This window comes from Carcharhinus amblyrhynchos, chromosome 8 (genome assembly GCF_965287045.1).
Source record: "Carcharhinus amblyrhynchos chromosome 8, sCarAmb.v2.hapA, whole genome shotgun sequence".
Lineage (NCBI taxonomy): Eukaryota > Metazoa > Chordata > Chondrichthyes > Carcharhiniformes > Carcharhinidae > Carcharhinus > Carcharhinus amblyrhynchos.
Window position 1 is genome coordinate 85,699,107 of NC_137331.1, and position 13,176 is coordinate 85,712,282.

General features: G+C 44.1%; 1 protein-coding gene across 1 annotated transcript in view; it reads right to left on the reverse strand.

Annotated features, from left to right (window-relative positions):
- The window catches only part of pip4p2 (phosphatidylinositol-4,5-bisphosphate 4-phosphatase 2), a 75,057-nt gene extending 63,550 nt beyond the window's left edge, over nucleotides 1-11,507 (reverse strand). Inside the window, exon 1 of the mRNA XM_080194392.1 lies at nucleotides 11,329-11,507. Within this exon, the coding sequence (XP_080050518.1) occupies nucleotides 11,329-11,440 (112 nt within the window). The 5' untranslated portion in view covers nucleotides 11,441-11,507. The remainder of the gene's footprint in view (nucleotides 1-11,328) is intronic.
- Nucleotides 11,508-13,176: the final 1,669 nt, after the last annotated feature.

Consider the following 13,176-nt stretch of genomic DNA (forward strand, 5'->3'; position numbering starts at 1 on the left):
AGGCTAACATTAACTTTTAACACCAATACTAAATGGAATTTCCCAGCTGTTTTTAATTATTTGAAAAAAAAAGACTTTGCAATAACAACCTTACTCAGAAAATGTGTAGTCTCCTCTGAAGACAGTTACACCAGTTCATTTCAGCTTAATTGAAATTTAAGTGAAAGGACATGTTTAGAGCACTTGTCAGTGTATAATCCTTACCCGATAGTCAGCATGCGCTAATATGGAACGAGCCAGAGCACATAAAAAGGAAAAGGAGGAGGATATCTAAGCAAGAGCAATCACAATATAATATGTTAAGATGTGCTTTACTATGCATAAATATGAAGATGAAAGGATAATAGACTGGAGAAACTGAGAAAGCTGATTTTGGGGAGCTCAAAATAGAACTTGGGAAAATAAAATGAACATACCACGGCTCCTTAGACATCCTAAACTTGTAACAAATCTTGTTAAGACCACACTTGGGAGCACTGTTTACAATTCCAGCTGCCATATTATAGACATATACAAAATAGAAGATGTAGGTCATTCAGCCCTTCAAGTCTCTGCCACCATTCATTATGATCATGGCAGATAATCCAACTCAATAGCCTGTTCCCACCTTGCCCCCATATTTTTTGATTGCCTTCACACAAAGAGCTATATTTAACTCCTTTTTAAAAGATATAGATACTGGAGAGATTCACAAGACTGCTGGGTGAGGAAGATTGGGTTGAATCTTTTTTATTCTTGAACTTGAGCAACCTAATAGGAGTCTTTAAATCTATAAAAGTCTTTCATATAATAAAGTAGAAGGTGAGAGAATGTTTACTCCCATGGGGAAAAGCAGAACATAAATCTAAACTGGTTAGTTGCAAATCCATTTAGAAATTCAGGAAAATCTTTGTTACCAAAGGACTGGTGAGGATGTGTAACTTGCCACTCCAGGAAATAGTTAAGGTGAATGGTATAGGTTTGATATGATTTTTGTAACCATGGATGGTCCTTTGAATTTTCTTCCTTGTTAGAACCTTTCTATTCTGTATATTCTGAAATATCCCCCAAAATGTGTGTCACTTCACTTTTATTGACCCATCCCTTAATGTAATTTGGCAGTTCACTTCAAATAGCTTTGCTTTCATGCCATCATAATTGCCCTTTTTAAGTTTAAAATGCTAGTCATAGACTCATTCTTCTCTCCCTCCAATTGAATATAAAATTCAATCATATTATGATCGCTACTACCTAGCGCACATTCACTACTGGTGCCAATGCCACACGATCTCAAACTGACTTTTTCTACGCCAGTCTTTGAGACACACATATGCCAATTTGCATGTGGCTCAGATAATAATCCAGAGATCACCTCTGAGGTTCTGCTTTTCAATTTAGTGCCTAGTTCTACTGAGTATGCAAACTTGTTTCCCGGTTCTACCTATACTATTGTTACCTACGTGGACCACAATGACTGGATTTTCCCCTCCCCCTGCAAATTCTTTTCCAGCCCTGAGCAGAAACCTTGAACCCTGCCACCAGGCACGCAAAAGACCTGTGGATTCTCACTCTAAGCTACAGAAAACAGTGCCCATCTTCCTCAATAAAATGTCTCCTACTTTAACCTTTCTTTCTACCCCACCCTCCTCCCACAATCCCCCATCGCCAAGTTCTTTCACATTCAACAGACCTTGTTTTCATCTGCGCAAGATGCAGCACCTGAAACATGTTTGACAACTGCAAAACCTAAGGCTGCTCCACCACTATCTGTTTACCTGCTTCACTTAGGATCACACCTTCCTGCCCCTTACCACTGACCAAAACAGATGGTGCTATTCAAAGAAATGTGACCGTTTTCTGGTACAAAGCATCCAGGTATTTTTCCACTTCCCTGATGTGCATTGTCCTCAGTCCAACTTCCAGATCAGTAAAAAGTTTATGAAGTTTATTTATTAGTCACAAGAATTTTTACATTAACACTGCAATGAATTTTAGTGTGAAAATCTAATCCAGAATTCCTCCAGCTGCTTACACTTCCTGATGTGTTAGTCCTGGATTACACTGGCATCTGACATTCCACAGCTGCAACATTAACACCTGTCCTTCCACTGTTCATTTAATTAAACTACAGAATAATTCCTATGTATGCTACAGTTTACTGTACATATAAAATGCCAGAACCATGTTTTTAAGACTTTACAAATTTAATTCATTTTTAATTATTTCAAAAAACACATTTTAAAAATGCCAATACCACCTTCAACGAAGAGTTATATAATTTCACTTTACCAGTTACTCACCAACCAGCTCATTCCACAGCACCAAATTAGGAAAACACCTCCATATTCACCATACTCTTTGCAAAGCTTCACCCAGACCTCAATATTTATGATCTTTGGAGCTGAGACTACAGCAGTTAGATTGGACTAGTTATCCAATAAACTACTCTCCTGTAGAACATGTTTATCCTGCCTCAGGCTGGAAGAAAGTTTAATTAATTAACCTGCTTTTAGTTTAAGTAAATATCAGTCAAATGCTAACTGCAGACCAGATATTTATAAAAATAGTGATACTTAAAACTTTCCACTCACCAAACTTGTATTAGTTCACTTTGTTTGCAATCTGCATGAATCACAAGAGGTTATTTTGCTGTAAAGTAATTAGGGATGCTAATAGAATGTTATCACTTATTGTGAGGGGATTTGAATACTAAAGGAGTAAGGTTATGCCTCAGTTATATAAGGCATTGGTGAGGCTATAGCTGCAGTACTGATCTCCTTATTTTAGAAAGGATGCAAATGCATTAGAAGCAATTCAGAGGTTTACTAGACTAACACTGGGAATGGACACATTGTCTAAAGAAGAAAGATTGGACAAGCTAAGCTCGTCTCTGCTCGAGTAAAAGGCGACTTGGTGAAACATAAAAGATTTGGGGGAGTCCTCCAAAAGCTCACTCAATAACATTGAGGTTTTGACAAAGAAAGTGATGCAAGGCAGAGGGTCAAGCCACCTACCAAATCGTGTCATTGGGCTGGAATCACATAGATGCTACAGAACAGAAAGTTAGGCCATTCTGCCTATCATGTCTGCACTTGCTCTCTGAATGAACAATTCACTTGGTAACATTCTCCCACTTTCTCCCTAACCCAGCACAGGGATGGTATGGTGGCACTTTGGCACTGCTGCCTCAACGCCAGGGACCAGGTTCAATTCCAGTCTCAGGTCACCACCTGAGTGGAGTTTGCACATTCCCCACGTCTGCATGGGTTTCATAAGAACATAAGAAATAGGAGCAGGAGTAGGCCATCTAGCCCTTCGAGCCTGCCCCGCCATTCAATAAGATCATGGCTGATCTGTCGTGGCTCAGTTCCACTTTCCCGCCCTCTCCCCATAACCCTTAATCCCCTCTCTTATCAAGAACCCATCAACCCGCTTCTTAAAAATATTTAGCGAGGCAGCCTCCACCACTTCAACGGGCAGAGAATTCCAGAGATTCACCACCCTTTGAGTGAAGAAGTTCCTCCTCAACTCCGTTCTAAACCGCCTCCCCTTTATCTTGAGGCTGTGCCCCCTAGTCCTACTGTCTTTTTTGAGCGGGAAGAGTCTCTCCACCTCTATCCTATCCATCCCATTCATCATCTTATACGTCTCAATGAGATCTCCCCTCATTCTTCTAAACTCTAACGAGTACAAGCCTAGTTTATTCAGCCTCTCCTCATAGCTCAATCCCCTCAACTCCGGTATCAGCCTAGTAAACCTCCTCTGCACTCCCTCCAGGGCCAAAATATCCTTGCGCAGGTGCGGCGCCCAAAACTGCACACAGTACTCCAGCTGCGGCCTCACCAATGCCCTATACAGCTGCAGCAAGACCTCCCTACTTTTATATTCAATCCCCCTCGCTATGAAGGCCAGCATCCCATTTGCCTTCCTGACCACCTGCTGCACCTGCAAGCTGGGTTTTTGCGACTCATGCACAAGGACCCCGAGGTCCCTCTGCACCGTCGCCTGCTGCAGTTTTTCGCCACGTAAGTAATAGTCCTTCCTACCAAAGTGGACCACCTCACACTTGCCCACATTAAATTCCATTTGCCATTTCCTGGCCCATTCGCCCAGCCTATCTAGATCCTTCTGCAGACTCTCCACACCCTCCGCACAATTTGCCTTTCCCCCAATCTTGGTGTCATCAGCAAATTTCGACACCCTGCACTCGGTTCCCTCCTCCAGATCATCTATATAAATGGTAAATAGCTGAGGCCCCAGCACCGACCCCTGGGGCACCCCACTAGTCACCAACCGCCAATCCGAATAGCACCCATTGACCCCCACTCTCTGCCTCCTATTTGACAACCAATCCTCTATCCACGCTAACCCCCTACCCCCAACTCCATGTCCCCTGACCTTCTGCAATAACCTCTTGTGAGGTACCTTGTCAAACGCCTTCTGAAAATCCAGAAAGACCACATCCACCGGCTCTCCTCTATCCACTGCCCTAGACACATCCTCATAGAACTCCAGTAAATTTGTCAGACACGACTTCCCTTTAATGAAACCGTGTTGCGTCCGCCCTATCAAGCAATTCCCTTCAAGATGCCTCGCAATTTCCTCCTTAATGACGGATTCTATCATTTTACCTACCACAGACGTTAAACTAACCGGCCTATAATTCCCCGCCTTTTGCCTGGCACCCTTCTTAAACAACGGCGTAACATTAGCCGTTTTCCAATCTTCCGGCACTTCCCCGGAATCCAGCGACGTCTGGAAAATAACCACCAAGGCATCCACTATCACCTCCGCCATTTCTTTCAGAACCCTCGGATGCATTCCATCCGGTCCTGGGGACTCGTCCACAATCAGCCCCTCCAGTCTGTCGAGCACCACCTCTCTAGTAACAGTAATGTCATTAAGACCCTCCATTCCTACCACCTTTCCATCGCTAACACCCGGCAAATTATTCACGTCCTCCTCCGTGAAGACAGAAACAAAAAAGTTATTCAAGACCTTAGCCATATCCCCATCCCCTACCACTAGGTCCCCTTTCTCATCCTCTAAAGGACCAATGTTCACCCTAGCCAGCCTCTTCCTTTTTATATATTTATAAAAACTCTTGCTATCCTTTTTTATATTAAGTGCTAGCCCAGCCTCATAGCTTCTCCTACCCTCCTTTATCAACTTCTTTGTCAATCTTTGTTGACATTTAAACCTTTCCCAATCCTCTTCTCGCCCACTACTCTTAGCTACTCTAAATTCCTCCGCTTTTAATTTAACACTTTCCTTCACCTCCTTCGTTATCCACGGCTTATTACCTCTCTTCCTACTGTCCTTTTTAACCATCGGAATAAATTTCTGCTGAGCACCAAGAAAGATCTCCTTAAAGATCCTCCACTGCTCCTCAGCAGACCTACCTTCCAACGCACTCCCCCAGTCCACATTCGCCAATTCTTCTCTCATCCTACCATACTCCCCTCTATTCAAACAAAGGACGCGTGTCCGGGAACCCACTTTCTCCTCCTCCATCTGCACCAGAAACTCCACCATACAATGATCACTCTCTCCAAGAGGATCCTTCACCGCAAGGTCCCTAATTCTACCCGCCTCATTACATAGCACCAGATCCAAGATAGCTCGCTCCCTCGTCGGCTCCAACACACACTGTTCAAGGAAATTATCCCGGCAGCATTCCAAGAACTCCTCCTCGAGCCCACCTCGTCCAACATGGGTCGACCAATCAATATGCAGATTGAAATCTCCCATAACTACTGCCATCCCATTCCTGCACGCCGCACTTATTTGCGTGTTAACAGCCCGCCCCACCTCCAGATCATTATTCGGGGGCCTATAGACGACACCCACCAGCGTCTTCCTCCCTTTGCTGTTCCTAATCTCCACCCACAACGATTCCACGTTCTGCTCTTTGGCTCCGATATCATCCCTTGCTACCACCTTGATACTATCCTTAATCAGCAGAGCTACGCCACCCCCTCTTTCCTCCTGCCTATCCTTCCTAAACACTTGATAGCCCTGTACATTCATCTCCCAGTCCCTGTCACCTTGCAGCCACGTCTCTGTAATGGCCACCAGATCGTATCCATTTGTGTCGATCTGCGCCACCAGCTCATCCACTTTATTCCGAATGCTTCGTGCATTCAGATAAAGCGCTTTCATCCCAGCCTTCACCTGGACCCTATTTGCCGTAACGCCACCAATTGGGACATCCTCGGCCTCTTCCCTTACCTGTACCCTATCCTTAACTTTAGACCTCGTAGCGTCACCTACCCTCGCACCCTCCCCCCCCCTAATTAGTTTAAAGCCCTGTCTACAGTCCTCTTTACTCGATTCGCCAACACTCTGGTCCCAGCACGATTCAGACCAACCCCATCCCGCCCGAACAAGTCCCACCTACCCCAATACTGGTGCCAATGCCCCATAAATTCGAACCCATTCCTCCCACACCAATCCCTGAGCCACCCATTCACTTCCTTTATCCTGTCAATCCTACGCCCGTCTGCACTCAGTTCAGGCAGTAGCCCAGAGACGACCACCTTGTCGGTTCTACTTTTTAATTCCATTCCCAGCTTCTCATACTCCCTCCCCAGATCCTCAGTCCGCACTTTGCCTACGTCGCCGGCACCCACATGTACTACAACGACCGGGTTCTCACCCTCCCACTCCAGGTTCCTCTGCAGCCCAGCTGCAACATCCTGTACCCGAGCACCAGGCAGACAACACACCCTTCTGTGCACTTTGTCATTGTGACAAAGGACAGTGTCAATACTCTTCACCCCACTATCACCAATCACTACTACGCTCCTTTTCCCCTTCTCTTTGCCTATGTCCTGCTGCATCACTGTACCGTGTGCAGTTTGCTCACCAACCTCACCTGCCTCGTCCTCTTCCAGACTGGAAGCAAGAACCTCAAACCTGTTATGCACCTCCAGGTGCTCTGTTTTATTCCCACAGGGCAAAGATGTACGGGTTAGGTTGATTGACCGACCATGGTAAATGGCCCCTAGAGTCAGGGGGATTAGCAGGCTAACTATGTGCAGTTGCAAAACTAGGGCCTGGGAGGGATTGTGGTCAGTGCAGACTCGATGGGCCAAATGGCCCCCTCCTGCACAGTAGTGATTTTATTCTATTCATTTTCAGAAAGCAGCTTTTTTGAATGCTTTGATTGAACCTGCCTCCATCACACAGTAATCACTTGCTGATTTTTCCTCACATCACTTTATGCTTCTTTAGCCAATTACTTCAAATCTGTGTCCTCTCATTCTTGATCCATTCACGAATGGGAACAGTTTGTTCAATTTACTCTGTCCAGACATCTCAGGATCTTCAATACATCTATTAACTCTCCTTTCAGCCTTCCTTTCTCCAAGGAAAACTGTCCTAGTTTTCCAATTTATCTTCAAAACTAAATTGCTACTACTACGCAGCCATACTTTCTTTAAAGTTTTCAGCAATTTAAACACAGGAAAAATGAGGTTATCTTATGTACTGGGAGAGTGCTTCCCTGCTCTTAAAAAAATAATTTAAAAGAAATGCTAACATTGTAAAATGGGAATGGGAATCCTGGACACAAGCACCATTCATCAAATCCTCCAACTGCAATAAGAGAAATATTCTACTTGCTTGTGTTCACTGAAAGTTTTTGATATTTGTTTTGAATTTTAAAAACACTTTACATTCCAATAATATTTTAGTGGGGTTAATATGTTTTGGAATGTATTTAATGTATTATTTATAATATTAATAGAAAACAACTGGGGTTGAAACACTCCTCCAAAATAAAGTTAAATTCCACACCCCTAATAAGGGGGTCTTCTTTTATAAAGATCAGTTCTATTATTGTTCTCATTTAAAAACACTGGTGGCTCTAACAATTATGAGGAGAAGTAACTTAAAATGAGAAAATTAGCAAATTATGTAATATTACATTTTAGGAATTTAACCCCAGTGCAAAACAAACATGAAGAGACAAACCATAAGCTTTAAAAAGGATGAAAATAATCTCAAGGGGAGTTCTGATGGTGCAGTGGGAAGAATCCCTGCCTCTCAGCCAGGAGCTTTAGGTTCAAATACCACCTCAGGGCTCCATACTGACACTGGGCCTCTTTGCCATCATGTTCTCAGTCATGCTCACTGATGCCTTCCAGGATGAGGATTCAGGTGTAGACATCAAATACCAAATAGACAGCAAGCTCTTCAACCTGTAACACCTCTAGGCCAAGACAGACTGTCTGACTTTCTATTTGGTGATGATTGTGCACTAAACACTGGAAATGAGGTAGACATGCAGCATACTATGGGCCTGTTCTCTGCATCCTATGATGTTTTGGTCTCACCATCAGCACAAAGACGACAGAGTCATGTTCCAATCTGCTCCAGGAAAGCTCTACCAAGAGCTGACAGTGAGAGTAAGTGACCAGAAACTGACCAATCTGAACAGGATCACCTACCTAGACAGCATTCTCTCACACTGTGTTCATATTGATGATGAGACTGATTCTAGAATTGTCAAGGCCAGTGCGTCCTTTGGAAGACTTCATTGTTCAATATGGGAATGTAGAGGGCTGAGTCTAAAAACCAAGCTCAAGGTTTACCGAGCAGTGCTCATCTCCACTCTTCTCAATGTGAGTGAGACCTGGACCCATCATCTATACCTAAAGAAAATCTATCACTTCCACCTTTGCTGCTCTGCAAAATTCTCAACATCAAGTGGCAAGACAAAATCTCAGACATGGAAGCCCTGGGGGGAACCTTCAAGGTCAGCATCTTCACAATATTGCTCCAATGGCCTGGACATGTCACCAGAATGCCTAACAACCGACTCCCTAAGTGAATCTTCTGCAGTGAACTGCAGAACAGAGCATGGTCTTGTGGTGGTCAGAAGAAAAGTTTCAGGAATAACCTGAAAGCATGCCTTAGAGACTTGAAAATTGACACTGTGTCATCGGAGGATCGCCCAGCCCAAAAGGCTGTAATTGCTAAAGTCACATCAGCACATGAGAAGTAAGGGATAGTGTCAGCCCAAAACAAGTGCAAGACACTTAAAAACCATGAGAGCAGCACCCCCAATAACCTGCCAGCCTCATTTTTCTGTCCTCACTGCATTAGAACGTTTTGTCCAAGATGGGATTTATCAGTCACCTTTGCATCCACACAATCCAATGCCCGGGTGACTAATGAAAATGGTCGTCTTTAATACTCAAGGATGAACAATGCTGAATAACAATAGAAACAATACAAGAGCATTTTTGTGCGATTTACACTGGGCTTGTATCACAATCTATTTCTGAAAGTGAACAAGTACACAGAGCTTCTAGGCCTGTATTCAAAGGCCAGGAAGAAGGTTTGCTCTATAACTCCTAGGCCATATTTACTACTTTTAAAATGTTTAGTTCTTTTCCTGCTTTTAGATTATGAACATATTTGTTAATTGTCCTCAATTATCATTTGCCAACACAACAGGAAACTCATTATCTGAGGGACTTGCAACAGAAGCAGCAATGAAAAATATGAAGCCTGTGCTTCTTGTGCTCTATACCCACTCACCAGTACATCAACATTTACAGATAAAAGATGAAGGTAACTGAGTTCTGCAGGTGATTCATACATAGAAGATCCAACTCTGAAGTTAGGTTATGATAGCAAAACCATTGGCACAGGTGTACATGAGTGCCTGAGTTACCACTATGCTAAATAGTTTTTCAAAAATATTCTAATGACACAATGGCATACTTTACATAATGCTGCACTGGAGAGATGATGTCAAGATGACCAAGCAAAACCTGTTTGGTAAGTACAGTTACACAAACAAGGAGGTAGTGGGGACAAGCAGGGAGGCAGTGGTATAGTGATATTATTGCTGGATTAATAATCCAGATACCTAGGATAATAGTCTGGGAAACTGCATTCAAATCCTGCCATGGCAGATGGTGAAAGCTGAATTCAAGTTAAAAGCATATAGCAATGTGGTTGACTCTCATATGCCTTCAGGGATGGGCAACAAATGCTGGCCCAGCCAGCGATGCCCATATCCCAGGGACAAATTAGAAAAAGCACTTGCAGGTATTTTCATGCTGCCTGTTAGCAACTGGGTTGCCACAAGGGCTGAGTCAGCAGAAAGGCAGAGTCAGGCCTGGGTTGTAAGGATAGCTGCCGCTAGAACCATGAATTTGAAGGTTGCTCAACTCTGACTCAAAGGGACACCCCTGTGCAAATTTGCTGCAATTTAAATTTGTGGGAATGGTGACGTAGGTGACTATAGAACAACGTCCTCATGCAGCACCAGCTCCAATTTGACAGCTGTCAGACAAGGGATATGAGCTGCTCACACGGGACTTCCTATTACCATGTTTCAGTCTGTCAGCTTTAATCGCCTGGCCTCTTGACTTTTGCATTTGTTCAGCCCTGCAAGCGATTCCAGGCCTTTTCAATCCACTTTTCCCAATCCTTCTCTCTCTCTGCACTAATTTTTCTCAAAGCTTTGCGAAGAACCTTTTTCCCACGTTAAAAGGCGCTACAAAAAAAATGCAAGTTGTTATTTGGGACTGGGATATGATTCATATCAGACCTCAAACCATTTTCAGCTGGCTCACAGTTGACAAAATTAGGGCCTGTGTTGTGAAATGAACAGTGCAATTTGATGAAGTTGGTGGGAGGGAAGCTGATGCAGACAGACTGAAGAATTGACCAGTCTCTATCATGCAGCTAGATGCAAGAAAACAAAAGCAGGGCATTGAATATATTCAACCCGTTGCAGCCTGGTATCAGACCCACACAGCCTAATTTCACAAGACAAGGCCGCCTTCCAGAATGATGTGCCTGTAAATCTCAGCAAGATCCAAATCTCTTCTCACCCTCCGCCCAGGGGCAGTGGAAACGTGACAACGGGACGCCGCTTTGGTTTGCTTTAAGTTTTTTTTTGGAAAATGATTATCCGTGTGCCGAATGCACTCAACAGTAAGGGAGAAAAAAAATAAAGACTGAAGTTGTCCTGAACCCCGGGAGCCCTTGGAGGAAAAATAAAGAGAGGATGTAGAAAACGCTGTACTTTCCTGCAGATAATTGGGGGTTCATCTGCAGTGAGCTGTGTGCGCAGCGCAGACTGCCCGGGATTTTAACCCGGCCATCTCCTTACTGCAGCTCGCCCATTCAAAGCCTCCCCAGTGCCGCCACTTGGCCTCCCGCACCGCCGTGACATTGCAGCCATCCCCCATGTAGGGGAGTGAGAAGCCGGCCCGCCGCTGCTCCTTTCTCCAAAGCTTTCATCGGCTCGAGATTGAAACAAAAGTAACTCTATGTGTCCCCCCCAAAAAAATACTGTCCTACAATAAAGCAGCGTGCACTCACCCCGAGGACTGGGCTCCTCCACGTACAGGGGAGTGGTAGGAGTGACATTGCCAGAGTTATTGCCCGAGAGCAGTGGAGATCGTTCATCCACCGCCCCGTCTGTATCAGCCATAGCTTCAGCCCAGGGCCGCAGAGCGGAGAATGGAGAGAGAGAGAGAGAGAGAGCCGGGGAGGAACTCGCTACCGAGTGGGGAGGGGCTTCACTCTGTCACAAGGGGGCCACGAGGGAAAAGGAAAGCTCCACACAGCAGAGGCAAGGGTAGCATAGTTAATTCAAAACAAAGGTGACGCTCAGACTGTGGGTGTGCACCTACAGGAGGTGGATTGCAGAGGAGCAAGGTGCAGTAAACCCCAAGAGGAGAGCAAAGGGCGCAGAAAGGATGAGGACGATGGTGTACACACATCAGTCGCTGTAAACAACAATCGCAAGGCAATAAAACACCCCAGAATAAGCCCATTATCGAAACAACATTTAAAAAAATAGTTTGTGGGACATGAGTGTCGCTGATTGCCAACATCCATTACCTATCCCGAGTTACCCTAAGACAGTTCAGAGGCAACCACATTGCTGTGGCTCTGCAGTCATATGGAGGCCAGACCACTTAAGGACGGCAGATTTATTTTCCTAAAGTTAATAGATGGGTTTTCTGGCAATTGACATCAATAGATTCTTAATTCCAGATTTTTTAACTCAAATTTCACCACCCACCATGGTCCCCAGAATATTAGCTGAGTTTCTGGATTGGATAATGGAAGACTGGCAATAATAGCATTAGGCCATTACCTCCTCATTTGATAGTGAGCCGAATAAAGGAAACCAAAGCTATGTCAGAGAACTCAGTTTTAAGGAGTTTCTTAAAGGAGAGAGAAAGATAGAAAGAGGCAGAGATTGGAGATATTTAGGGTCCAGCAAGATGAAGGCATGCATGCCAGTACTGGGGCAAGCACATTGTGTTTGTGTGCACAAGAGACAAGACTAGAGGAATGCAGAGCATTTGAACGGTTGTGGGGCTGGAGGAGTTGCAGATGTAAACAGGGACATGGGAGAATTTTAATCAAAGGTTGAGATTTATAAAGTTGATGGGTTAATAGAACTGAAGTCAATGTGGGTCGGCAAGCACAGGAGTGATGGATGAATAGGACTTGGTACAAGTTAGGCTAAGTGGAGCAGAATCTTAAGTTTATGGGGCTTTCAAAATGGGAGGCTTACCAGAAGAGCATTGGAACATATGAGTCCGATGGTAGCAAAAGAATGGGTGAGGATTTAAACAGTGCTAAATGGCCCACTCCATACCTATGACCTCTTGTTCTAAACCCCTCAGCCAGAGGGAACAAAATCCCATCTGTGCAGACATATCAGAAGTTTGTACACTTAAATATGATCCCCTCTTGTTCTTCTAAATTCCAGTGAATACAGAGTAGCTAGAGTCAACATTGGTTTCTCAGAGGATGAGACTGAGGAGTTAATAATGAGAAACACATTATGTGTTCCCCATTAGGGAATGGCAGAGACACCAAATCAATATTTTGCCTTCATTTTCACAGTGGAGGACATTAGAACTATTCCAATAGTAACTGGTAATGCAGAGGTTGTTGAGAAAGAGGAACTTAAGACAATCACCATTACTAGGGAAAAAGTATTGAGCGAGCTATCAGGATTAAAGGCAGAAAAGTCACCATGATCTGCATCCTCAGGTCTTAAAGAAAGTGGCAACAAAGATATGGGATGCATTGGTTATGATATTCCAAAATTCCATTGATTCTGGAAAGGTGCCAGTGGATTGGAAAAAAGGCTAATGTAACACTCCTGTTCAAAAAGGGAGAAATGCAGAAAGTAAGAAACTACAG